Source organism: Poecilia reticulata, linkage group LG15 (genome assembly GCF_000633615.1).
Source record: "Poecilia reticulata strain Guanapo linkage group LG15, Guppy_female_1.0+MT, whole genome shotgun sequence".
Lineage (NCBI taxonomy): Eukaryota > Metazoa > Chordata > Actinopteri > Cyprinodontiformes > Poeciliidae > Poecilia > Poecilia reticulata.
In genome coordinates this window covers 9923096-9950163 of record NC_024345.1, presented here as the reverse complement: position 1 = coordinate 9950163, position 27068 = coordinate 9923096, and the positions used below count along the sequence as shown (strand labels likewise).

At 43.1% G+C, this 27068-nt stretch overlaps 1 protein-coding gene across 1 annotated transcript; it reads right to left on the bottom strand.

The window, feature by feature from the left end:
• Nucleotides 1–1779: 1779 nt before the first annotated feature.
• On the bottom strand, nt 1780–25763 carry zswim8 (zinc finger, SWIM-type containing 8). Its single transcript, XM_008429159.2, has 26 exons — nt 24244–25763; nt 19805–19958; nt 18930–19024; nt 18550–18722; nt 17599–17706; nt 16739–16820; nt 16530–16650; nt 16100–16301; nt 15275–15450; nt 13150–14425; nt 12849–12980; nt 12592–12771; nt 12209–12392; nt 11706–11804; nt 11441–11565; nt 10504–10825; nt 10091–10246; nt 9656–9878; nt 8463–8752; nt 8151–8374; nt 7046–7543; nt 6117–6294; nt 5864–6037; nt 5664–5783; nt 4379–4557; nt 1780–3713 (listed from the first exon to the last, which is right to left on the bottom strand). The coding sequence occupies exons 1-26, from the start codon at nt 24419–24421 to the stop codon at nt 3510–3512; spliced, it is 5853 nt and encodes a 1950-aa protein (XP_008427381.1). The 5' UTR covers nt 24422–25763; the 3' UTR covers nt 1780–3509.
• Nucleotides 25764–27068: the final 1305 nt, after the last annotated feature.

Genomic DNA, 27068 nt, shown 5'->3' with positions numbered 1-27068 from the left:
CTTATTTTGCTTTTATTGACTCTAGTACCTATTTACTCACTGAGTAAGTGAGTTCTGAAAGTTAAGCAGATTAAAAGTAGTACGTCATTTTAATTGGTTGCTGGTTCTCCGTTAACCTGTGGCCACTTCCTGATGGGGGGGCGGTTCTGTTAATGTTGACAAGAGTACCCGATTTAAGGAACTAGAGTTGGTGTTTTATTAGTAGAAACTAAAAAAAAATGTGTTAAGTTAGCACTGGGGCTGGTTTGGTGTTTGGGAAAACTCTTGGTGAGCTGTGAGGCCAGCATCAACCCCAGGCAGAAATGAGCTTATTTATTTTTAAAAGGTTTCTTGTTCAGAACTAATAGTAGTTTCATACCTTCAGTGGCACTAAAAGGTTTTCTCAGATTTTCAATTGAAATCCAAAAATACTTTATTGATCCAAAAGGGAAATTAAATGTTGTAACTCATTAATTCAGGTTCTTCAAAGAGTTATTGTCGATTGTGATGGAAATATCTCTTGTTGCAGTCTATATAGAAGCCTCTGACTGAAAACACTGTTTCCCCAAGACAATCTGACAAAGAGGAGACTGGAAGGACTAAAATCTAAAAAAAAACAACAAATATACACTGATCAGGAATAATATTACAACCACTCCCAGGTGAAATAACTTATTTTGTCAACTTGCTATCCATTGATTGTTGGAACATACTAGACAGCAAGTGAACATCAGTCTTCAGTTCAGTGATCCAAGAAAAAAACGTAGTGAACCGGAACCAGGGTTCTGTATGGGTGGCTAAGGCTCAATGATGGATGTTGGAAGAAAATTCTGGCTCGTATGGTCTGATCCAACAACCTACTGAAACTCTAGTTCCTCAGCTAATACACAGTTCATCAGGTTGTGTATGGAGGGCAGATCAGTCAATGTCACGGAGGCATCATGACTGCTGTCCACCCAAAAAGCACCAACAACCCTTGGGTGCTGTCATTCCTGCGGATAATACCTTTGCATGTACCACCTTCTTAAACATCCACACTCTTTCATGCAAGGTGTATCCCGGATGGTTGTGAACTCTTCCAGAAACCACACCGACACATCAAGGTCAAGGTGTAAAATTGCATCTCAGTGCAGTAGAGCATCTGTGGGATATTCTGGACAAACAAATCCAGATGGATGCAAATCGAATTTCACAATCTGCAGTACTTCTGTGGTCCAGATACCATAACACACCTCCATGGGTCTGGTTGGATCAATGCCTTCTCAGTTCAGTGAAATCAAATTATATCAAACATGCAATTTCATCCTCAATTAACTTGCCAGAGTTCAGCGCTTCATCTTTCCAAGTATCAGACCAGTAGAGGTCAGTGTTCTCTCCAGTATAGGGGGTCTTGGTAAAGGTCAGACCTTCTGGACAAAGTTTTCACATCATTTAAAACTGTGCTTAAGAATTGTGATACTCACTTTTGCTATTCTTACATGATTTATTTAAATTCCCATCAATACTTAGATGTCTTTATATGATTGTATTTCATAAATTTATGATCAACTGATGGATTGTATTCTTGATTATATATTTTTTCTACATTATTTGGGTGAAGGCTTCCTAAGATATTTTTTCTGAATATCTTTTATCTGTTTTTTAATTGTGCAAAATAAACTAAATTCAACAGGACTGTTCAGGCAGCTAAAGGTGACCAAGATAAGATTTGGTCTGCTTTATGAATGATGATTACCAACAGTGTTTTGACAGCAGTAAAAATATTAAGCCAATATTAAAACCCATAAGTCAGTCAACAAGTTTAGTGTTTTCAAGGATCTTTATTAGGTAAACTCTAAACTTTTAGTATTGCTTTCTTAATCTTCAACCTTTTTTTTTTACTTTTTCTTTTTACTCTAAATTAGAATCTTTTACAATATGTTTATATAGAACCCATGGATTAAGCTACAGTTCTGAGGAATACAAAAATATCACAGAACATTTTCTACACTCGCCTTCACCTGTGAGGCTCAGAACTGGTTCAGAAAGACAACAGCTGTATGGACAGAGAGGATCAATGTATCCTAAAGGATAACAGCACCGTGGAGCCAACCCAGCTGAAGAAGTAGCTCCAGTTAAAAACACCTGTCTCTGAAGTCGGGTGTGGTGAAGTGCTGGCAATCAGGTCTTTACATGAGTCATGGAGGCGGGTCGTTTCCAGAGCTGCAGCACAGCTGGATCGGAGTCTCCCTCCCAGCCTCCTGCACACCTGGCCTGTGGATAAGCTGCCTCGACCGTCTAAGGGATGGTGTCCATGGAAGTCCATGTTCACACCTCAGTGTTCGCTGGGGGCAAACGCCTAAATGAAGTCTTAATCAAACAGATCTACATGGGACCCATAAGTGCAAAGTGTTCAGTTTTAAAGTTGCATCTTTGAAAGCAAAAGTCTAAACAGTGGGACGGAGCCACCGTGAGTCCTAGAAGGGGATCTGATAAAATGTTTCCACCCACCAGGAACGCCATTCTCCAGCATTCCCTCCTCCTGGTCCTGGAGTTCGACTGGCCAGCATCTTTTAGATGGATCCCTTTTTGAACACCTGGTCTGGAAGCAGGAATTACCTTGGAAGCTTATCACTGAGCTCTGAAGAAGCCCGGTGACTCAGAAATGGGAAACGGTGAGCAGAGGCAGGAAGATGAGGAGTACTCAGGGCAGCGTGGCCCACTGCGACCGACTCTGCAGGGTCGCCGCTGTCCTGTTGGTTCAGCTAGGCGAAGCTCTAGGCAATTTCCTCAGAAGTATTGAAATAAAAACGAATAAAGCTGCCACTCTTCAACAAACCTACGGATGTTCTTGACAATTTACAGCGACACCCAGCACGATCGGTGAGTCCCAGTACAGATTGTCCGTCTCTTGGACAGCACCAGCTGGAGTCCCGTTTTGGTCTAGAGTAGAAATGTAAATATGGATCGTCATGACAACCAACAGCAGCGTTTGAGCCTTATTTGAGCCAAGTCCTGTTTGTATGCATGACTAAGTCAGTAGAAAATATCAAAAAGTTTATACAAAATCCTAAAACATCTGCAGAATAAACAGTTTGCTTCTGTTCTTCTTGTCCCACGCTGCTAGAGGTTGAGATGGACAGAGACAGACCAATCATCACCCCGCCCTCTGGACTGGAATGTCACAGCATGACGAAGAACCTCACCAAACGTTTCAATCCAACCTCAACTGAGCAAAAAAAAAAATCCTAAAAACACTAGAAATTAAACATCAAAAGAAGAGGGGTACACGGCTCGTGGTTAAACAAATGTGTATGGCGGTCAATTGAGTGTTTCAAAACGGCGACCAGGCTTCTCCACTGATGATACCCAAGTGGACAAACACAAACTGGGAATCCATGGATGAGGGACACGGAGCCAGCTGCAGACTTTCTTAGCTTGAGGCCACACAGGAGAGAAAGAAGGAGACCCTGACAGAGCGGGGCCCTGTGGGGGGATGTGCCTGGCTCAGTGGGGTGGCAGTAGTAAAGCTGGAGGCTGTGTGCTGCTGTTTACGGGGAGAACGTGGCCATCTCCAGTGAGATGCGCTGCCACAGCTCCTTGGTCTGTTTGCCTCTCTTCAGATTCTGCAGCACGTCGTTGAACTGCATCATCCCCACCGGAGTGAGGCAAAACGCCCCCCGGGCGCTGCGGATGATGTTGACGAAGTCGTCATAGTCGGCAGGTGTCAGGTGGATGAGTCGATGGTGGATGTACTGAGGAGAGAGACGGGTGTGAGAAGGCTTGTTGGACGGAATCGCTGCTGGATTAAAACATCTCGGTTTTTCATTTAAACCAAATATTAGAACATGTTGTGAACATCAATGTTTCTATTTAATCTCAACTTCCTGTATGGCTGAACAATATTAGGAAAAATATGTCCTTACAACATCATTGCTCAATATTCTGATGGGGATGTTGGTTGAGAAAAAAAAAACACTCCCCTCTTTCTTGCCAGTTTGTTGTTCTGAATCCCCACTAGAGGGGATTGCTGAATGGACAATATTGAGTCAGGCAACAGCTAATTGTGCCTTGGGGTCCTTAAACCTGCAGTATGTAACGTTCAGAAGAAATATTTCTTACATATTTGTTGAAACGGTCACTACGTCATGACAATATGATATGAGACAGATAATCTGTGAAAAATTGTGCTTCTCTGCCTTCTCTAAGCGCTAGCTAGAAACAACCAATGAATCTCCATAACTCAAGCCTCACTGTAGATGAGGAGCCCATAAAACAGTCTCAAATGTATTATACATGTCTTTTCCTTCGTCACGAAGTTAAAAGTTCAGTGAATATTCATTAAAAGGAAAACGATCCAGATCCACAAACGACATTAGTGTCGATGTGATGATGACAGGTGGTGGACGGTGTGTTGCACCTGTAGGTATGCCTGCTGGCAGCGCTGCACCAGCTGGTGGAAAGCAGGGGTGCGCAGGTGAGCGTGGATGTGGGCAGGATTCAGCCTCTGCAGAGCCTCCATGATGATCTCCTGCAGGACGAATGGACTGAGGACTCCTTTGGCTGCTCCAACACAGAACTGGTACACATAGTTGACTCCTGGTAGAGAAAACAACAAGTCAGTTCATGACAATCACCATTAGTGCTGCGCATAACCTCCGTCATTCAGTTTTATATTTAAAAACAGATTGCTTTCAAAAGTATGACGAAAGCCACCCTTTTTTATATATCTGCTCATTTTAAGGACTATAAAGTGCACAAAACATTTTCACACTCTTTTATAAATGGAATCATGGGCCTTTTAGACAAGAATTTTCAAAAACCAATCAGTCTAGAACAGGGGTGTCCAAACTTTCTGTGGGGCCAAAATCCCCAAAATAATAGCACTCAGGAGCCATATTAAAAATGCCAAATAATTTTATCATAAATTGATCATTTGAGATTTAATCATGCAATATTTTCATGAAGCAAAATTGAAAAAAAAAATTGAAACTGATATTTTCAAATATTAATCAAATAATCAAATTTTATTTGTATAGCACATTTCAGCAGCAAGGCATTTCAAGGTGCTTTACATAATTAAAGAAAAAATAAAAACAGCATGTGACATTGAATAAACAGTAAGAAAGAGAAAGAGATTTTGAAAATAAATAAAGATTAAAAAAGATAAAAACATACTTTTGTTACGGAATTTAAGCGCCTGTCATCACCGGACTCCGCCGTCCGTTTAACACGGGTATTATCCAGGCCCCATCGCCTAACAGGACATGGTCTCCAACCTTGCAGCACCAGGCTCCGTCCACCTGTCATGCGAATTTTTGCGCTAGGACTTCGCTGTCCTACATGGATTTTTGTGCACTATTTTTTACCTGTTAAGAGTATAGAATTTACAGGGTTTTTCTGTTACGGAATTTAATAAGAGATGTTGTGCAGGTTTCTAACTCTTTTGGTCGAAGGTTTTCTATTTTGCTGGTTTAGAAAATGTTTTTAAACTGATAAATTATTAATAAAATTATTCCAAGGGCGTCCGCATCCCATTTTGGACATCCCTGATCTGGAACATTTGTTTAACTTGTTGTCTTTGAACCATTTGCTACTGTCCTCTTGCTACCATGTTTGGGGGCAACACTGGCGAAGGCGGAGGAAGTATTTGATATAAAGAGCATTATAAATAAAGTGAATTATTATTATTATTATGCTCTCACCTAGCCGTGCAGCTAGTCCCAGCAGCCACTTTACATCTTCAGTGTAAGGTGGACTTCTGGAGAAATTGTTGGGATGGTCATTATGAGCCCTCCTGCCCAGCATCTCCAGCGCCAGCATGCCTTGACACAGAACAGCAGCCATCCTCAACACAACACGTCTTTAATGTGAGAGTCAGACCTGACTAGGCGAAGTCGCTCACCAACTCTGTAGGCTGAGTGCAGGTAGTGCAGGCCCTGCTGGCTGATTGGCTGGCTGTGCTGCTCATCTTCTGCTGTGAAGGGGGCGCTCACCAGCGGAGCAGGCTGGGGGGAGACAGTGGGCAGAGTTGCCCCCTGTATGGCCTGAATTGTGGGGCCAGAGTGGACGCTGCCCACTGCAGAAACACAACAGTGAGGCGTTAAAATTATGATAACATGGGTACAGGCGAAGTGGGAACACGGTGCCGTCTTGACCTGCCACGGTGGTGCTCAGGGGCAGGCCCGTCTCAGTGTGGTAGGGGTGGACGGCGATCTGAGTCATGGACGGCACCGGGACGGCTGGGAAGGTGACGGCCGCAGCGGACAGAGAGGGCTGGGGGCCAGGAGCCATTGAGAAGGGGTACTGGGCCCCGATGAAAGCTGGATGCATCCCCTGATTAGAACATAGCAGAGCAGCTACAATGAAAACTGCTAATATTAGAACAATAATGATGCTTTATGGCTCCTTTCACACTTGATTACAATCCTGCTGCCATGTTTACTGGGATAAAAATAGTGCATAATTATTTAGTGAAAGATAAAAGAAACAGGGTTTAATACAAGTTTAACAAAAATCTCAAAAGAAATAAAATCCTGTGGGATCAAAAGCTGAAGTTGCATAACAAGCAGAATTCCAACAACCAGATTTCAGACCAGAGCATCTTAATGTCAGGATGGTCCAGTAGAAACCCAGAACTAAATACAATTCAAAATCTGTAGCAAGATTTAAAAATTTCTGTGAACAGATGCTCTCCAGCAAATCAGACTGAGCTTGAGCTACTTCGCCAAGACAGGTGGGCGAAAGTTTCAATCTGCTGATGTGTGTAGACAAATACCCTCAAAGACCTGCAAGTGGATCTTTCTTGATGCTGATTGGCTGTAGCTCCAAGAGCAGAAATAACAAAAACTGTGTTAGAGCTAAGAAATATACCAAAGGTAGTAGTGTTAGGGTTATTTGGTATATTTGAACTATTAAAACAGGTAGCCAAATGTTCTTAGAGGAGATTTTAGCTGTTAGCGGACGTCTGTAGTCCCCAACCCGTGCAAACACGAAGGGTCCACTGTAAATGTTTTCAACCAAAAGAACTGTTGCATATGTGTTGTATTTACAGTCCCTTGTGGTGTGCATTGAGATGACCTCTGACCTGTGGATATGAAGCCCCAGACACAGGGAAGACGGCAGGTCGGGGTACATGCTGCAGAGGGTGTCCCAGGTACTGCGGGGTGCAGACGGAGGGGAGGTGTGCCTGGATGGTGGTGTAGGGGTGCAGCCCCTGACTGTGGGGGTGGGACATGGCCTGGCCAGGAATAGGATGGGACTGGTAAATGGTGGAGCCCACGGAAATGACGGGGACGATGGCCGCCGCAGTGACCGAAGCTGTGACCGCTCCCACCCCCGAAGAGTCCATGTTGGCTACGCCGTCCAGCACACCGCAGGAGGCATCTGGGGGCCTCCGGCCAGAGCTCCCGTTAGCCCCACAGCGGCCTGGGGGCTCCCGCTGCTGGCCGGCACCGCCACCCACTGACTGCTCGTATAGCCAGTACCACTGATGGGCCACCTCGAACAGGACCTCAGGGTACACACCGCCACCCTTCGCTGCCTCCTCTACGGCCATGCAGGCCTTCTCCAGCATCACGTTATCCTGGAAGCAGGAAGGAACAGAGACGTAGAGACGGGAGTAGGTCATGTCGTTCTCCTATATGGTCAGCATTTAGTTTGATCTGATTCTTAGCATCTTTAAAGTTCTCTAGCGTTTGATTCAGCTTATCCAGAGATCAGGTAATGTTTCCTTCTGGTAAGCGGAAACAACATGTGTTGAGTCGAGTTGTTCATATCTACATTATTAACAGTGAGTATAAACTGTCAAAGTCACAATATTTTGTGGAATTCCTTGGAAGCATGACTATTTAAGTCTTTCTGCTCCATCTCTGCAAAGAGTCAAATCTTCACACAACAAAACATTACAGGCTAATCTATCAGTTACATCCAACATTAGACAGCACATTAAATCAGATACTGAAATATGAACACAGTTTTTACTAATAACACTAATAACACAACATTTTTTTAATAACTGGAATCAGAAACTTGGCTCAAGCTGGAGTCAGCAGTGAGTCGCTATTACCTTATGTTAGTTACAGCCATGGTAAAAAAACTCAAAATGTTAACACGACTATACATAGTCCTATATATACATACTATCACATGTGCTAGTATCAAGGTGTGCAGGAAAAGTTGACTTGCTCTACCTGTTCTTTGCACTGAACCAAAGCTCTCTGGATCTCATTGGGGTTGAGAGCATGAGCGTGAGGCAGGCAGCTGAGCGCCAGCTCTGCGGCCGCCCGGACCATGTTGGGGTCTCTGGCCCGTGATGCCCGGTCTGCCAGGGATGCCACCTCTGGTGGAGTCAGGTGGCCATCCCAGCACTCCACCAGTATATTCAGGGCTGCACTGCCAATCTCCATCGCTTGGCCTAAAGAAAAGGCAGAAAGGAAACCACGGTTACAACACCTGACCAAATGTAACGAATGACCATTAAAATGTGTGTCCTTTAAGCACACCAGTTATCCAGGAGACATGAGATGAGTAGGTCCTGGACAGCCAGTTGGGTGAAACAAAATTGTGGAGGCCAAGAGCGTACAGTCCAATCTCGAAGGCACAGAGATGGAGGTTCCTGTGTGGCCCCTGGTGACCGCCACTGGCTGAGGGCTGGGTGAAGATGGAGGTGGAGGAGTTCCCTCCGGCTTTGATCAGCACCGTCTTGGCCAGTTCAAAGTAAAAATGAGCTGCTGCCTCAGAGGGCTGGTTGGGCACATGGGGGGCATGACACTCCAGGCGGCGCCCCTTATATCTGAACACATGGAAACGTTGAAACTGGTCAACATGAAATCCAAACATGAAATTTCTGAATAGACCTTCACACTTCACAGTGAGGTGGAATAAAAACAGCTTTGATCAATGGAGCAGATGTTCCAGTCTGAGAATTTTCATATTCCATCGTAGAAATATCCATTAGCACATTTGTTCTCGTGTTCTGAGCTTCAACTGTTCACCAGCTACATTTTCATTGACCTTAAAATTGCACAAAGTGGAATCCCGAAAATAAATTTGCCTAGTGGAAACGCACTAATTTCAAAAAACTTGTGTTTATCGATAGGAAGCTTTTAATTCTTGGATGAGTTGATTTTTCAGCCGTATCAGAGTTAGTGTATTTGGCAAAACTGCAATGGAAACCTTTTTTTTTTGTGTGTCACACAAGTCACATGATCAACAACCAGGTGTTACTATTGGCGGAAAAGACGAGGAAGACGACAGGAAGTGGTAGGAGGCTGAAGGCGCCACATGTTTTTTAGTAAATTATGGCTTGAACAAACTTTAAATTAAAATCACATTGGAATATTTCTTATTTCATGGAAACACAGCAACTGTGAAATTGTGTTTTTTTTTAACGTTAGCAGAATATTGTGCAAATAATGGAAACGCAGCTTCTGTCAGATAAAATCATCAGTGTTGTCTGAAGATAACTAGATTTACCAGAAAGAATAATAAAGAATAATCCCCAGCTTTCCAGATCCGATGCAAAATTATTCTTGTGCACAATGAAACACCAGGTTATTTGAGATTACATTAAAAAGTAAAAGCATGGATCTTTATGGCTCTGCAAAGCAAACTCTGGGGCTGGTCCTTCAGCGGCCCTGAAGGACTGGAGCTTGACACCCCGACTGTAGAGGGTTGGGGTAGTCAGCATGCGTACCTGCTGGTGTCAGTGCTCTTGGCCCTAGCCCCGCCCCCAGCCCTGCGTGAACCACTGGAGGAGGAGGAGCCCAGCGAGTCTGATGAAGAGCTGCTGATGCTGTCGCTGTCCTGTCCACGTGCCCAGGACGCCGCTGCCCACCCACCCCGGAGGGGCCTCCGGCTGAGTGTCGGGGAGCTGTCTGAGGTCGTCTCGGGAGCGCTGCTGTCTATGCTCGCCATGCCTGTTCACACACATTCTCTTTAAGGTTTGCACACTGGGTTTGTTTCACCTCAAATCAGCGGAGTGTTTTCACCAAGAGGGTAAGACTCCCCAAAACAGAAAAAAAATATCAAGGCTAAAACCTAAGGGTGAGCTTTTGAAATTACAGTGTGTAAAAAAGGATTAAGTGTGGCACCCACAGGAGGACAGGTAAAGTCAGGTCAGAGTGCATACCAGTGTGTTTCTTCTTCTGGCGGACAGGCGAGCCCCAGCAGCGCTGGCTGTAGCCGCAGCGCCCCCCTAGAGCCAGTCGACTGGGAACTGTGGCCTCCGGTTTGAAGGACGCCGTTTCGTTCTGCTGCTCACTTGATAACTGTGCTCCATCTGAAACTGCAAGGACACAAATCCAAGTCAGTGTTCATTGGAAAACACATTTAGTTCTGATCAATTACAGAGGAAAGGGAGGAATGCTCTTAGTACGTTTAGGTACTCTGCACATTCACAATTTCCGAAGGCATTCTTCTGCCGTTTTCCACAGTAGTCTAAAACTTTTACACAAAATTTCACAAATGTGGGAACCTCAGACCAGGTCTGCCGTTTCTTCCGACTTTCAACATATTTTGATTCTGAATGTGTTGGGTTCTTACCATGCTCCTTGGTGTCAGCAGCGTTCTCCCCAGCCGTGCTGTTCTGCAGGAGGCTGAGTTCGACTTGTGAGGTCACTTCCTCCCCAGCCAGAGCCACAGCAGAGGAAGAGCTTGAGGAAGATGCAGCCAAGGTGTTGGATGAGGATGATGACAAGGCGTGTTTGGTGACCCCTCCAGTGGCTCCTCCGATCCCGCTGTGGCTCCCAGCAGTGTGTTTGGACGGGCTGCGCTGACTGCCCCCTGCTGGCTTGCTGGAGTAGAATGAGCTCAGAGTCTGAGGCTTGTGGGTCTGGCTCTCCCTGTCCAGCAGCTTATCCAGGATCTGATCAAGGAGAGAGAACTCATCACTCTATACATAAATAAAATCTATACTTTACATTGAAAAAGTTCATATGATGTGCTTTGTGTGACAAACTGGACGTGTTCAGTTCAGTTTCAAAGAACCACCAAAGGAAACAAATAGCCACACTAGACATTATGCACTGCATACAGTGTGTGTATGTTGGGTTTGTGTCTAGTAGGGTAAGTGGGGACAAACTAATACAAGTGTACTATCGTTTGTTTCCAATAGCAACGTCAAAAATTATGACCAAGCTCTGTGCATTACAACTGTCTTCTTCTGTTTGTTGAGCATGATAATGTCTAGTCTGGAGATTAGACAGGAAATATGCTGACATGCAGTGATTCACACTACAATCACTTTAGAAAGCTGAACATCTCAAGGACTTTTAGTCATTCCAGTTTGGACTCTACTTTCCCCAGTTTTCATCAGTTTGTTGACTGCATACAATGCAGGACAATAACACCTCACCAGGCTGTGATAAGACCTAAAGCTGAACCCTACAGGTCAAAGGTTGTTTATTATATCAATCGGTATGATAGACAATCGATATCATACTGTTGGCTCACGTTTGATAAAGCGTGAGCCACTCTTTACCTTCTTGAGTTTGCTTTGGTCATCCTTGTAGGTGATCATGAGGGCTAAAGCCAGGTCACCCTTCACCCGCCGAGTTCCTTCGCAGAGCAAAGGATGCTCTGCCTCACTGACTGTTGTCTTCATACCTGCACATGCAAAGTCATGGAAACAGCAATTGGCACGAGTTAAAAAGTTTCAGGGCAACGGCAAAGGAAGACTGTGTGTTAAAATCTGTGAAGACAAGACAATCGGCCCGTAACACAAAAGGAGTCAGGGAACAAATTACCAAGAGCAGCTACAGCAGCTTCAAAGCCCAGCTCCTCGTCCCCGGGCATCTCATTGTTTCGGTTGCGACTGGGTGGACGGGAACCAGTTGGGGACACAACTAAAGAGACATCATGGAGATAAGACTTGTTCAAATGTTAGAATAAATAAAAACTACCTTGTGCAGTCATTGCTTCTGAGCTTACTGGGTAAAACAATTTGCCCAGTAATCTTTGAGAAATAGTTCAAGATCTGTAATTCAACTTCAGAAAATGTTATCGTTTTCATTTCATTCCATTGTGGAATGCAGGAAGAAACTCAACATATCTGTCAAGAAGTAGCCAGCCGAACATAATGAACATCATCATTCTTGATTTTGATGACAAATCAAAAGCAGACATGACAAAGTGGTCAGAAAAAGCAGTTCTTATCAAAAGTAAAAAGAAACAAAAAACAAAACAAACAAAAAAACCTCTTCTGCTTTATGAACATCTGAAGGCCAGAAATAATAATTTGGATGCCAACCTGGAGTACAGAGAACGTCAAATATGAAACTGGCCAACATCAAAGGCAGCACCGGTCTGTAATCACACAGGTTTCCGTCCCTGAGCTGCTCGGCTCGCTCTCTGATGGCCGACATCTCCACCAGGCCCAGGGGAATCTTCTTCAACAGCGCCACCACCTCAGACTCCTGGTACGCCAACTTCACCTGCTCAGTCACATGATTTGCTCAGTCACATGATTTGAAAGGATTTAGATGTTTACATGTGTTCATGACTGTTGTCTTGTCCTTATATAACATCCAAATATAACAGCAACTTATGCAGTTCGACTAGGTTTTCTCAGGGTTACGTCTCAGGTCGTTTTAAGACAAACAGATTGTGCATGTGTGTGACTGAGCCACAGACCTCCAGAGCTTTAGTAGAGGCAGGCGGCCTCTGCAGCTCCAATGAGAACATTCCGGTGCTGAAAGCCAGGTTGTGGAGCTCCAGCCTCTCACTGAGGACGGTCAGGAGGAAGGCGGCTTTAGACAGAGTGTTGGTGGCCACCTGAGTCTGTCGGCTGGTCGACACCTTGCTCTTCTTGCCCTGCGGTCCGTGAACATGTCAGAGGGTGTCAGAGTGGAATCATGTACTCCAGTGTGGTGAGACATTTTACCAGATACCTTGGTCTGGGGTTGCTCCACCTTCAGGTCAGGAGGGTTGGCCAGCAGGTCTCTGGCCAGCTCCACAGCTAGCTGACATGCCTCGTTACTGTAGCCATGAGCATACAGGGCTTCAGCACACGCAAACAGCACCTACACAAACACACACACACACACAACATGGTGAAAAGATACCAAAGCTCACAAGATGTCTGAACATCACAGTCACTTGGAACTACTAATATAGAATAACTGCACAGGAAGTAACTCCAGGTGGTTTTAAAAACTAAACTTCTAAGCTGCTGTTGTTTTGCTTCCTTACCTCCATGCGTCCTGCCTGCTCCAGAGGTTTAATTCCTGCAAAGATGTCTGGCTCTTCCTCCTGGTGGCTGTCGGCCAGCTGCTTGTCGGCTCCCTCCTCTGATGCAGCGCTCAGATAGTACGCCTGGTAGTCATCCTCAGCCAGAGCTTCTCCTTCAGAAGCTCCACCTGCGGCCTCCGCCCCCTGGTTAGCTGCTGCTACTGCTGCTGCACCTGCTGTTCCTACAGCTGCAGGTTCTGCCTCCCTGTTGCCCCATGGCGCCTTGGCAGAAGCTGGAGGGCTGCCAGGCCTGGCTGTCCCAGTGCAGCTGGATGGCATGTCTTCGCTTCTGCCGCCAGGCTCAGTGAACCCCTCCGCCGCCTCCACAGCCACGTCCAGGTGTTCTTTGGCAGTAAAGCAGGCTGGAGCAGACTCTGCAGTAGTCAGTGCCGCGGGGACGTGACCCGCATGCTTCATGTCGAAACTCTTGCTTCCGCCGCCGCCTCTGCTATATTTGGGTGAGTCTCGGAGCAGCGGGCTGGGAGAGGGCAGTACCTCCGCCGGGGCGGGGAGGAACTCGAAGGTGTTGCAGGCCTCAGCTCCCAGAGCCAGGTTACAGCTGTCATCCAGACTGAGGTCAGCCAGGTCAGGTTCCAGAGAGCTGTCCTCACTGCTGGTTCTGCGCTTGGCGCTGGCATGCTTACTGCTTCCCAACCCTCCGCTGCCCCCAGATCCTCCAGCCGACGGAACCTTACCTCCTCCCTGGGTCAGCTTCAGTTTGCCTCCGGAGGAGGAAGCAGCTCCTTTATACATGCACTTACCCCCACCATCCTCCAAAGACAGAGAGACACTCCCCCCCAGCCGGACCAGCATCCCTCCTCCTCCACTCAGTGACAAACCTTTCCGTTTGCTCAGAATAGTCTCCTTTGGTCTCACAGCCACCTCCTGCTGGGAGAAATGGCCATTCCCCCTTCCTTTGTAGTCCAGCACCACTCCGCCCTCTGCTTTGCTAACCGCTCCTGCTTCAGAGGGCTCTCCGGCTGCTCCGGCGGCAGCCTTCACTCCCCTCTGGAACTGCATGGCCCTGGGCCAGCAGAACGGGCTGTTCTTCTTGTCTGCGCTGCAGTAGGTGATGCCTTCCAGTGGATAGGCCGCCTCCCAGTTGAAGTAGCAGGATTCCACAGCGGGCTTGAAGCCCTGGAAGAGTTTATCCAGCGACTTTCGATGTTGTCCTCGTTTCACGATCTCTATAACTTTCAGATGCCACTGCTTCAGCTGGCTAGCCAGCTCCAACCGCCTGCAACAGACCATGTGGAGGCTGAAATCTCAACACTTTTCATTGATTAGGCAATTCAGTGTTGGTTTACATTAGGGCTGTATATGTTAATGCATTAATATTATAACACAGATTAATCGAACTGCCTATTTTGACCTAAAAGCTTCTCTCCAGCGCAGGGTTTCCTAGTTCACAGCAGCATTATGGTTTATTTGTATGGGCTTGAAATGTCACATGCATGAAATACACCAGTCGATCGGCTGGATGACACCAAGCGAATGTAGCCTCACTGTACAAGTTTCATAAGAAATGAGTGGAGAGGGACATTTCTAAACTAACCTTTAATACAAAATGAATTCCTTTAAATCTTCCTGAATATAAAACCTGGTAAAACTGAGACTCATCATGTTTAAGATAATAAAGCTTTTTTTTTTTAAACTGCATAGTTTTTGATATGGGCTATATGGGCAGTTGCCCAGGGTAGCATCAGAAAAGGGTGGGGTAACCAAGAACTAGAAAAAATTAATATATTTTATGTCAGTTGTCTCCTGAAAAAGTTGGGTAGTGCTTGTATGCATGCATACTGAAGTATGATTTCCTTAGTTGCTGTTGAGTACTAAGAAATGATCAAAATCAGATAATTGCTTGCATTTTAATTGGTTGGTGTGCAGCAGGAGAGGCCTGTCCAGAGCACCATTCCTGCAAGAACCACAACTGTGTTGATTTTTATATTTAAACTTACAAAATTAGGCATATTGATTAATTGTGATTAATCAGATTACATTTTTTAATAATCTCCCCTAGCTCAAATGTATATTCAAATCTGTAAGAATAGTTAAAATCATGCATGACTTGTGTCTGTGCTCTGACCTGGTGGGGCTCATGGTGGGGTCAAGCACCGCCAGCCTCCACAGGACGACCATCTCATCACACATGCTGGCGCAGGCGTGAGCCGCCACCTCTGATTGGCCATTGCTGCGCCCCGTGTGGCCACTGGCGCTGCTGTGAGATGCCGAGGTTCTGACGCTGTACCACCAGCTGATGATCTGAAACACAAACAGGGGTGGGTGTGAGCCAAAGTCTGGGCACAAAGCAACAGCTCTCAACACAGTGGTTTGAATGTGCAGTAGAACTCCAATGCAGACCAAAAAAGTGAACTCTGGTCCACCTGAAAACCTTGTTTTCGGTTTTATTTAAGTGAACTCTGGTGCGGATTGAATGCATATGTGGATGCAAGCGGGTCAGACACTGCTCCAAAAGCAGGAAGCGATCTACAGAGCAGGACATTCTGGGTAAATACGACCAAATCAAACATGCTCGCCTAGCACTAGACAGAGAACTGGTTCATCATCTTTTACCGAAGACAAAAGAGAAATCCTACTAAAATCTGGCACTCCTCCATTTTTGTTTACATTTTACAGCGACTGAAGTTGCACTCGGTGTCTTCTTCAGAGGTTTTTGTGTCATTTCCTTCAGTGGTTCTTGGTGCAGCTGCCCCACAAGCAAGGGGGGTGAATAGTTTTTTTAAATAGTTTAGATTGCTTGACAGTGCAGTGTGAAAGAGAACCGCAAGAGCTGAAAATGTAACAAATGCTGCGACTTTGATCTCCAATCGAACCGAGTCTACCAGACTATCAGGTGTGAAAACAGTCCCAGAATCTAATGGTAAATGGGTCTAGTGACAGTAAAACTCACCTGCTCATAGGTAAGGCACTGTTCAGTGAGGATCTCCAGCAGTGGTGCGGCATTGCTGTCTCGCCTCTTAAACATTTCCCTGACGATGGACAGAAGGTTCCAGATGCCCTCTGGCTCCCGGCCTCTCAGAGGGCGCAGCAGGCACGCCCACTCAGCAGCTGCCGGAGGCTCAGTGGAGGACAGGTACATGGAGTTCACATCACTGGTGATACACACACAAAGCTATTAGTAAATCTACTCTCTGAATATAAGTTGACTCTGTGGCAGATAAAAATATAACAATTAGCCAGAATTAGCCATCAACTGTTTGAGAGAATTTCCTGGGGAAAGATCTGAGGCAGACAGCTTCAGGTATGTCAGCTGATAGCTTCTTGTTTCAGTGAAAGAGGCTTTTTCTCAGAATAATAAGAAGCATGAAGAAGGAGAGTACCTGAATACGACAGGAGAGGGTCCACAGAACTTGTGCAAAGTCTTTTTAATGTTATCGCTGAGGGTCGACTCATCCAGATACCAGGTGCTCTGATCAGATGCTGAAGGCCCTGCCGTCGGATCTGAAAATGCAAAAATAACACGGTAAGATTACGCTTTAATAAAGGCCTCCAAAAGGAAATAAACTGCCTGGCATACTGCGGGCCACACCTGGAGCTCCACACACAGTGTTGATGGCTGTAGACTGAGAAGACAGCAACTCGTCCAGCAGACGCTGGGCTGTAGGTAGGATCTGGAGAAATACAAGGAAGAGAGCTCAAAATATTGACATTTACTGGATTAGGAGGGAGCTTTAGAGCCTTGTGTATCCTTAGAAACTAGCTAATATCTAATTTCTTCATTCTGCAGTTGATTGTTTTGGACCCAAAGTACATTTATCAGTAATTATGCAGCCCATTAAAGTAATTCATATAATAAAATCAAAATGTATTTTTTTTCCTGAATCAACTCTGTAGCAGTCCCTGCCGTTTTCCCTCCAAGTTGTTATGCAAGGAGAGTCTGCAACAGAGTTCTGGTGTGTGATCTGCGAACATCAGACATGTTTGGCTTCAGTTCATACTTTGTCTCGGTCTAAACAACAGTTTCTTAGCAAACTGGCTCCTGACCCCTCAGAGGGCGCAGCAGGCACGCCCACTGGATACCACATCACTAGTAACCAGTGACATGTTACCATGTCTGACTCATCACACCTAATAACACACACTTAAATAGAACTAGGTTTGTACATAAAATTCTGTAACTTAAATTACCAGTATTTGGTTACCTTAGCTGCCTGGTGTTCTTTTAAATAAAAAATGATCAAAGAATTAATCAAAATAGAAATATGCAAAAAAAAAAAATAAGCAGACTAAAATCCATTTTGAATTGATTACCAGTACTGGAAATTGTAATTCTCTATAGAATTGATTATTTCCTCTGTGCCTCTGCCAGAGCTGCTAGCTGCATGTACAGGACATGATAGACATCGTACAAACGGTGTGTAGTCTGTTTGTTCTGAGTGTGGATCCTACCTGTTGAGGCAGCTCACTAATGAGGTACTGGGCAAACTTTTGAAGCTGGTCCCTCTGCAGCCTGGATAAAGACTCAGACACTGGAGCCCTCAGACAGACAGCTGAAGCCTGCAAAGGTGTGAGCAGACAAATGGCAAGTAAACACTGCGTATTAACAGACTAAAGTGAGCCATCAAGATTAGAATTACCACAGACTGTCCTGTTCCTGGAAGAAAAGATTAGTTTCCTTTTAACAGCTGATCCATAAGTTTTGTTGTTGTTGTTTTTTTAAGGAAATATGATTATTGTCTTTGCAAGACGTAGAGAGGAACTTTGACCATTATACCCGCTAACATTCCACTTGGATCTGACTGAGTATATAATTCAGAATCTTCTCAAGATGTTTTATGGTGCGTTCACCAGACGCGTGAAACGAGTTTGGTTTACATTCAAAGTCTATGTGGAGTCGTGTCGACGGCCCATCGCAGGGTGTTTTGCGAGTCTAGTGTAGCGCTATGTGAAGCGTTTTGAGGGTTTGACACATCAAGTACGTCCGACAAGAAGGACGGCAATGGCTGGAGTGATTTTGACGCGTCTGACGCGCCCTTAATGTGTCCTTGTTGTCTCCTTGATGTGCCTCCTCCTAGACTTTGAATGTATATCTGACGCGCGAAAAGGTGGGTGTAGAGAAAATTGTCAAGCTTCTGCATTCAAAGTGCGTCAAACTTGGAGCTTCAGATGCATTTTTGACGCACATGACACGTTTGGTGTGAACACACCATTACTCTGATCTGAATCGCAGGGAATTTCTATTTTACTCATCAGCTCTCTTCCTCTCTTACATCTTTGACTTTATTAATCCTCTGCACTGATCCATTTTAAGATAGTTTAATATATATTGAGACATTTTTTCTTAATTTAGTTCATTAGAGTTCAGAACTGAAAGGATTCCTGTAGAGAAAACAAACTCACATTGTGTATTCTGAAAAGGCAGAGAGCGACTACGTGGGCACACCATTTTGCCCCGGCGCCACAGGTACAGCTGCAGGAAGTGATGCGGCAGCGGTCAAACATGACGGCCACGTTGTAGGCTGCTTTAGACTGACCAGACTGACTGGACACTACGGTAGCGCTGAGATGGAAGCCTGGAGACAGTAAGAGACACACTTCTGCTTCATTTGTGCAGCAAATATAAATGAGCATTCTACTCTCCAGATAAAACAACTCAAAATCTTCTACTATGAATGAAGTTACAATGCCGAGGTTGACTTTAACACAAAGAGCAAAAGTCTGTAGTCTGTTTATAGCTAAACTCGGTTGAGAACAGGCCTGAATCGAGCGGCTGGACGTACCGATCTGAAGGGGGTCTTTGACGGCTCTGATCCTGTACAGCTGCTCTCCCCGCTGGAACTCATCTGGACTGCCGTTAGCCAGGCAGGAATACAACCTGCAACCACGTTAAAGCAAACTCGGTCACTTCTCATTCCTTCTTCTAAAATCTGATGGAAAACTTGCTTCCACTTCATCACAGGAGTCAGTAAATCCCTCACGGGGAGTTGGTAAACTCTTCTAATTGTCAGAGTTAGCCTAATTTATTATTGTGATATTATGATAACAAATATTGCTGGACGACAAATTTTCCCAGAAGTTATTGCAGTATATGATAATCTTGTAGTTTTGAGATCATTTTCAAGTAGTGTAATGGTTAAGGCATAATAATGCAAGAACACATCCTCCAAGATAAACTTTAAATTCTAATGAACATTTAACACTGGAGCTGGAGGACATTTTAAATATCCAAAATAAATAAACAAAACAACAGAAACAACAAAGAAAATAAATTATAAAATCTATGTAAACAAAATTTCATAAAAAAAATAAAAAAAGCTAGTCAAGACCAACGTATCAGACTGAAGACTTTTGTCATCCATAAAAACAAAAATCATGTAAATGGAAATCACTGAGGTCATTTTAATTTATCATGTGATTAACTGACTTATTGCTTAATGCGATAGGCCTATCTAGTCACATTCGTAAACATCCAAAATAAAACACACCAACCAAAAACAATAAAAAGAAAATAAACAAAAACCACACACACAACCAAAACCATAAATAAAATGGATTATGAAGTCTCTGTAAGCCAAAATGCCCTTAAAATAATATCAGTCATCAGATTGGAATTTATTGAGCTAATCTGATTAGTTGGTTAACAATTGTCTCTCACCTGATGTCCTCCTCGTTCTCTGGGAAGCTCCAGAAGGCGATGCGGAGCTGGAGCTGTTCCGGGACGGGGGGGTACACCTTCTCCACCACCTCGAACGGGATGTGGAAAGCTACCTGCTTCGCCGATAACTCCACCAGGGGAGTCACCTGGCCGTCTGAGGAATACCACAGAACAAAAGTAGAAACAGTCAATACACAATGGAATCAGCAACTTCTCATCCAGTTGAAGGACGCTGGAACTTCAGTGGAATAAATCCCTGTCTGGACCCGTTCACATTCAGCTTCTTCATTAATTCCATAATATATGGACAGCTATTTGTTAGTCAAATTCTGATTCCAATTTTGGCTGATACAATTTTTTTGTCTGAAATGTTGCTAAATATAGCAAGAAAGTCACTGAGTTGGCAACAGTGGGGTGATTATTGTTAACTGCAAACATGCAGACATGACCTGGTGGCTCGGTCTGTCAGTCAAACCTCTCTGACAGGAGAGCAGGATAGTGGTTGATTTTTTTGACATTTGCTGGGGTAGATAAGATTTATTTCACATGTAAGTATCGGCTGATCGCCAATCTAACAAAATTAAGGAAATTGGCTGGTTGATAAATCGGTGCAACCCTAATAAAATTTTTTTATTTATAATTTAATCTGACCCACCCATATAGACTGGGGTTTTGATAACTTTGACTTGCAAATTACAGACTTTTATATTTCATACTCAAGAGTTTCCTGCAGTGTATTATAAGTCTGGCGGGCCACCAGGCTTTACTTGTGCCCCACCAGGCTAAGCACTGCTTATTTAATTAAGCCTTTGTAAAATGTTTGCATTTTTTTAAGATTTTAGTTTTATAGTTCAGGTATTAATCTTCACATGATTATCAAGTGATATTTTCAAACTTTCAACATTTAACTCAAAAACATGACAGACCGCTGGATGAATGACTGCCCTAGCACCCAACCACTGGGCTTAGGAAGTTTTGTGGAGGAAACCTTACATTCTGATGAAACCGACTCATTTAATAACAAAAAACGTGTGGAGGGGAACTCGGCAGGGTCAATGTAGAGGACACAGTAAAACCTATGTAAACATTCTCTATTCTAATGGGTAAAAGACACTGGTGGTGGGTAACACCTTAGCAACTTTGTGCCTATGGAAGTGTCATTGCTACTGAAGAAACTACCCATACCTACAGACGTTCTGTGTTTCTTCCCGTCCATTGGACTGGAAAATAAAATTTAAAAAAAAACACTGGGAACACCAGTGTGGCATCATAAAGAGGGGTAGTAATAATTCTGTAAATGTAAGATTTTGAAGACACTAATAAATATCTGACATATTCTTCCTCTCATTATTGGAGCATTTAGTAAATAATTTTGGTAAACGACCTGAAACTTCAAAAAGTGAGGGGGGGAAAAAATGGTCGAATTATTTTCATTCAGTGTTGAAACCAAGACTCAGGTCTTGGTTTCAACATCCAAGACCTGAGTCATCAGTTCAACACAATGACTGAGTCAATAGTTCTGTTTAGAACATGCTGGACAGCAGCGCAGGTTAAACATCAGCACAAACTAGAGAGCTGAACTGTATTCTGGGAGATGTAGGTAAATGCTGTGGGTGGAATGCATTGGTGGCACAAATACAAAAACAACAGTCATCCTAATGTTATCGACTCAGCAACTTTCTTGTTATATTTAGCAACATTTCAGACCAAAAAAAAAAATCAGTATCGACCTAAAGCAGAATCGGCGGGTCAGGCTTTTTAAAGATCGTAATCGCCTATCAGCCGAAAACCTGCAACCAGTGGACCCCTACATTTTTCCACCCTACTGTAGCAAAAAACCTTAAAGACCACAAGTTTGGGCAAGAATTAAATCTGTAAAACTGATGTGATAAAAAATAAAAAGTCAGAGCAGTTCTAGACTAAAGTTTCTTCTAAAACACTGTTATGTTTATGACGTTGACCAAGTCATAAAGACAGATCCATTGTTGATGATCCTAACACAGAAAACAGCAGCAGGGTTCTGCTGGGCTGAAGTATCAATTTGATAAAGTGCTATAAAGGCAGCTGCTGCTTGTTCAGGGCAGAACAACTTAGCGCAGTCAGCCTGAGAAGAATTTTACTTGTAGTCTCATTACAAGCTCTGTTTTTACTGCTTTGAGACCAGATTGGAATGCGTGGCAGTGGACATAGTTATGAGCATCTTTATTTAATTGGTCTCTATAGTAGAACCCTGGACATCTGACACCCTCTTTAAATGTTTCCAGTTTGTTTTGCTACCTGCTGTTCTCAGTGACCTGGCCAACTACTACTACTAATAATAATAATATAGACCAAAAACAACATATTTCTGAAAGCTGAAGCACTAAAATATTCACTAACAGAGGCTGTACAGCACCATGTGGTTTTATGAGTAACAAACCGTTCATTTCTGAACCTGTCAGCTATATTAGATCCTTCTACTTTCCAAGCCTGAATTCCTACTTCAGACGGCATTCGCAACTCAGAGTTCAACAAGTCCAACTTCAGAGTATAAATGAATCACATCAAAGACCCTCCTGTACAGAAACCTTTACAACTAAATTCAACAAGAAAGCAAAAAAGGCAAGTTTTCATCCGAACAGTTTTTGCTAAGCAGGACAAATTTTGCCACAGAAGGTTTTATCATCGCCAAACACACACAGAGTGTGTAGTATTCAAACTTTATCAGAGGACACAACAGGGCGCTCTACTTCAACAACCATCGTTAAGAACTGCTACTATATTAGATGTTAGCCTCTAACTAAAAGCATATTAATAATCATTTAGCATGAAAACATCTATAGAGGCATTCCTAAAATCAAAATCAACAACTACATAACTATAAAGACTAAAAGTATATTTTTTGCCAGGATTAAAACAAAATGTAAGATTTAGGTGGCATTAGCAAGCACACAGACATAAACAGAGGTTAAAAGAGGAGAAAATATTACTGGTAAATATTCTGATTATATCAGTTACATTACATGTATTCATTTCATTCGTCTCCTCATTTCTGATTCCAACACTCTGTAGACTTCAGCATCTTGGTTCCTGCCTCTGTGGCAGGTGTGAGCTTCTAAAGATTCAGCACACTGAATATTACATGGGCATGTGAGTTGATGATAAGTTACTACATTCTAAGCATGGCCTTAGCAATATTAATAGGCCTATCACAATAATCAATAAATCAATTAATCGCATGATAAACTAAAACACTTATTAATTATTTCCATTGGCATGATTTATCGTTTTTCTCTCTTTCTACCAAAAACTGGAAGATAAAAGTCTTCAGTTTGGTGTTTTGGTATCTACTAGTTGTTGTTTTTTTTCTAGGACAATTTTGATTGCGAAGACTTCAAAATTCATTTTATTTGTTGTTTTGTTTATTTATTTGGGGGTATTGAAATTGTCTTCCAGTTCCAGTGTTAAATGTTCATTAAAATTTAAAGTTTATTGATTTTTTAGAGTGTTCTTGCATTATTATTTTGTCACTACCATCATATTACTTAAAAATGGTCTCAAAACAACATTAACATTTATCGCAATAACTTCTGGAACAATATATCGTCCAGCAAAATCTGTTATCGTAACAGGCATAAATATTAATATGATACACACCGATATTGTGATGGCCTTACATCAGCAATATAACGCCCAGCCCTACATAGCATATCTGGAAAGTATTCAAAGCACTTCCACTTTTTTCACATTATATATAATGTTACAACCTTTTTCCAAAATGGATTAAAAACATTTTCTTTTCAAGGGATATGAAAAACTGGGTCCATAGCAATGTCAAATTTTAATACTGACGTTATGGTCAAATATAATATTGAAATATTATATTTTATTAAACTTTCAGCACCTGCTTCGACTGAACGCCCCAAACAAATGTCATACGGCCGTGAATATCACATGGCTGACCCCGCTGCCTCCAGAAACACACACACACACGCACACACACACACACACACACACAAGTAGCTATAAGATGGACATAAGCATGGATTGTTCACATGCACAATTTCACTTCTGGGACTAATAACGTGATGTTTAAAACTGTCCGTATTGTGGGGATTGTAAGTTTTATTATTTTCAGAATTACTTGTTCAATGAGAATCAATAAATATCAATGCATTTGAAACTATGATTGAATGCAGTTAGAGTGTTCAGTTCAGTGATACATATTTCTTCAGGTGAAGCACATTACGATTGGGACTACTTTCCAAGAGGGATAATCACAGTCATATCATTACCTAAAAAAAGAAGTAATGAATACTTCTCATCAACATTTTTGTCTTTAATACAATAGTACCATAAAATATTGTGATAAAACTTTCAGTCCATATCGCCCACCCCTAACTAACATTGCAGATATATCATGAATCCTAACATTCTAAGATCAATACAGTTTGTCCAACCTTTAATCTTGACGGTCGGGGAGTTGGGCCCGGCGGACTGCTTCCTCCATCCTCTCCAGTTCTGGCAGAGGCTCTCGGCCTCGGAGATGAAGGAGCACAGGGAGTCTTCCTCGAACCTGTCTGAGTCTTCAAAGGAGAACCTCTCCCCATCCTCCCACTCAGCAAACATCAGTTCCATCACATCAACTTTTCTGGATGATTTTAGAATCTAGACGGCTGTGGCTTCGCGTTGCAGGAAGTCCAGAGGGCAGAGGCGCAAACTCCAGGAAGTTTCTGAACTAGGGGGGTCAAGGTCAGGGAGAGAGCATCCAGAACACAGCCTGACAGGTTACCACTTGGCCCCAAGCATAGCTACATGACAGAAACACTAACCAAGTTGTGCTCGAGCTATCAAACTAAAATGTATTTACAATAACAAAAAATAAAAAATAAAAAAAATACACTGACAATGTGTCTGTATGTCAATTAAAGTTCTACCTTCTACCTAAAGACCAAGGCTGCATTTAACTGCACTCCAGGTCTGGCTGACTAATAAAAAATGCTGCCTTAAAAGGACAATTTCATGACACCAGCGATGTCAGTTCACACTCTGCAGTAGTGAAGTCTTACTCTTAAGGAAGCTTTTCAACCTTCAGCAGGGACAGATCTATAATTTCATTCTCAGGGAATCAGAAAGTTGTTTTCCTTCATCCCCATCTCCTTTCATCCAATCAGCTGCACCGTGCTAACAGAAAACATCCCGGTTCGTGTCAATCACAAGTGTCCTGACTAATTACTTAAATATACGATGCGTTTAGGCTAAATCAGCCCAATGCTGTGTCGCGTTTAACGCTCAGTTCTTATTACTGTAGAGAAGCTACAGAAAATAACTGTATGCGTTAGCTTAAACGCTAATGTCACTATAATAAATGCATACATGGATACCATAAACTAACACCACCCGCTCGAGACAGCAACAGAGAGACTAAATTTAGTTGGCAGCAGTTTGTTTCCGTTTATCTCGGTTTTCTGTACTTCAGTCCTGCTACCGTAATTAGCTCTGTACATTAGCAGCTGAGTGCTAACAAGCAGTCGGCTAACTAAAGCTAGCTGTTTGTTTACAGGCTAGGCTTCTGCTGCACTCTGTGAACTGCAGCGACCGGAAGCGTCTTCGTGTAGCCGTACTCCTGTATTTAAACAGCTTACATCTGCTCCATATTTCGATATTAATCCCTTTTGGTTTTCCGTCCTTTGTTAATGCTGTTAGAGGCTTTTGTGTCGAACGTTAACAGCTGCTATATTCCTCTGTCAGAACTGCTCCTTCCTAATTCCTGCACGGTTTCCTCTGGTTGTCCTGGCCTTTTAAAACCCGTCTGTCGCCTTCGAATGACACCGACATCCTTCTTATTTTTCTAGTAGGTCTTTCGCGAAAGCTCCGAGTCCGTATCCGTCTGCCGGGGGAAGATGGCTCACCTTTTTTTTCAGCTCTTCCTCCATCAGCTGATCCCAGCTTCCGGCTGCCAGCTAAACCCTGTAACCTACATTCACACAGAGTGATTCTGAAAAGAGGAGAGGAGGCTTTATGTGGAGTTAAATTAAATCCAGAAACTTAGAACCTCCTTAGAAAATAACACAATCTGTTTCGCCACCCTTTGTTTCTTAAATGTTATTGTTTTCGGCTTATTTTTTTCTTCTTATATGTTTATACAGAAGGAATTTCATGTATCAGAAATTTGTGTTTCATTATCGTTTCGGTGCGGTTTTGTGGGGGGTGTTCGTTTTATTTCAGCATTTTCAAGCTCGCTGAGACATTTCGAACACTTTTTTCAGTTCATTTTATAATTTTTAACAATGAGGCTGATAAATTGCTATTATTGTTGTGCATTCAGTACACAGAATGCTCTCCTTTATTCCACATTTTTATTTTAAACCAAATATTCGAATACAAAAGTAATAGCCTAATAATGACACTGCTACGACCAAATTGTTATTTTGCATAACATGCAGATCTTTTAACATAATTAACATTATTTTGCATTTCTGATTGGAATACATTATTTTATGCCTCATGACCAAATTATTTCATGTTCAAATCATGTTAATGTGTCTTAAATTACATCTTTTGAATTAAAATAGAACATGTCTAATTAACCAGAGATCTGACGACCCTTTCCAGGACCTTCGAGACCCCCACATTGAAGACCTTTGTTCTAAAGAAATAAGCCAGTCACTCAGTAAATGTTGAAATTTCCAGATTTATTTGAAATCAACCAGTTTTCATCCTGTCATACTTCACTTCGCTCTGTTGCTAGGCAGACAAGTAGGCTTTCTCGGCTCAGTGATTGGTTTGCTGTCTGGTACAATCCTCAGGGATGTTTTGCTCTGTTAGATAGCTGATATGAATGACAGTGAAACCAACCAATCATGTCATTCCTCTAAGTGAGCTGGCTTTGCAGGCAGAGGGTTCATGACAAATTCATAATTGCCCAGATTAATTATGCAGAAGAGCCCGCATTGAAGGGAACTTTTAACAGCTCCTCAAATGTTCTTCTTGCGATTTGAAAATGATATTGACCTGAGTAGATAAACTGTAATGTTGGAATGCCATACTTTTTGGTTGAGATGAAGACAATGATCCAACAAAAACTGCGGGAGAAAAACTCCGCAGAAGTGGATCAGCTGCGCTAGGAGCTCCAAAGCCTCTGGTCCGATCAGAGATCAGAGGTGATTCTCTGACTGATATTGTTCTTAGTMTGATTAATAATGAGCTCCACGATGTTCTCTGTGCGTAAAGCTTAAACTGTCTGCGCACCAAGTGGTCAGCTGATCACAGTCTGGACAGAAAC

What these genes read in the sequence shown, in the direction of transcription:
- zswim8 (XM_008429159.2), bottom strand. Translation starts at nt 24,421, where the DNA reads ATGGAACTGATGTTTGCTGAGTGGGAGGATGGGGAGAGGTTCTCCTTT. An exon ending in AGTGCCTTACCTATGAGCAG is followed by an intron (nt 15,451 to 16,099) that starts GTGAGTTTTACT and finishes TTTGTGTTTCAG; the next exon opens with ATCATCAGCTGGTGGTACAG. An exon ending in TGCTGACACCAAGGAGCATG is followed by an intron (nt 10,247 to 10,503) that starts GTAAGAACCCAA and finishes GTGTCCTTGCAG; the next exon opens with TTTCAGATGGAGCACAGTTA.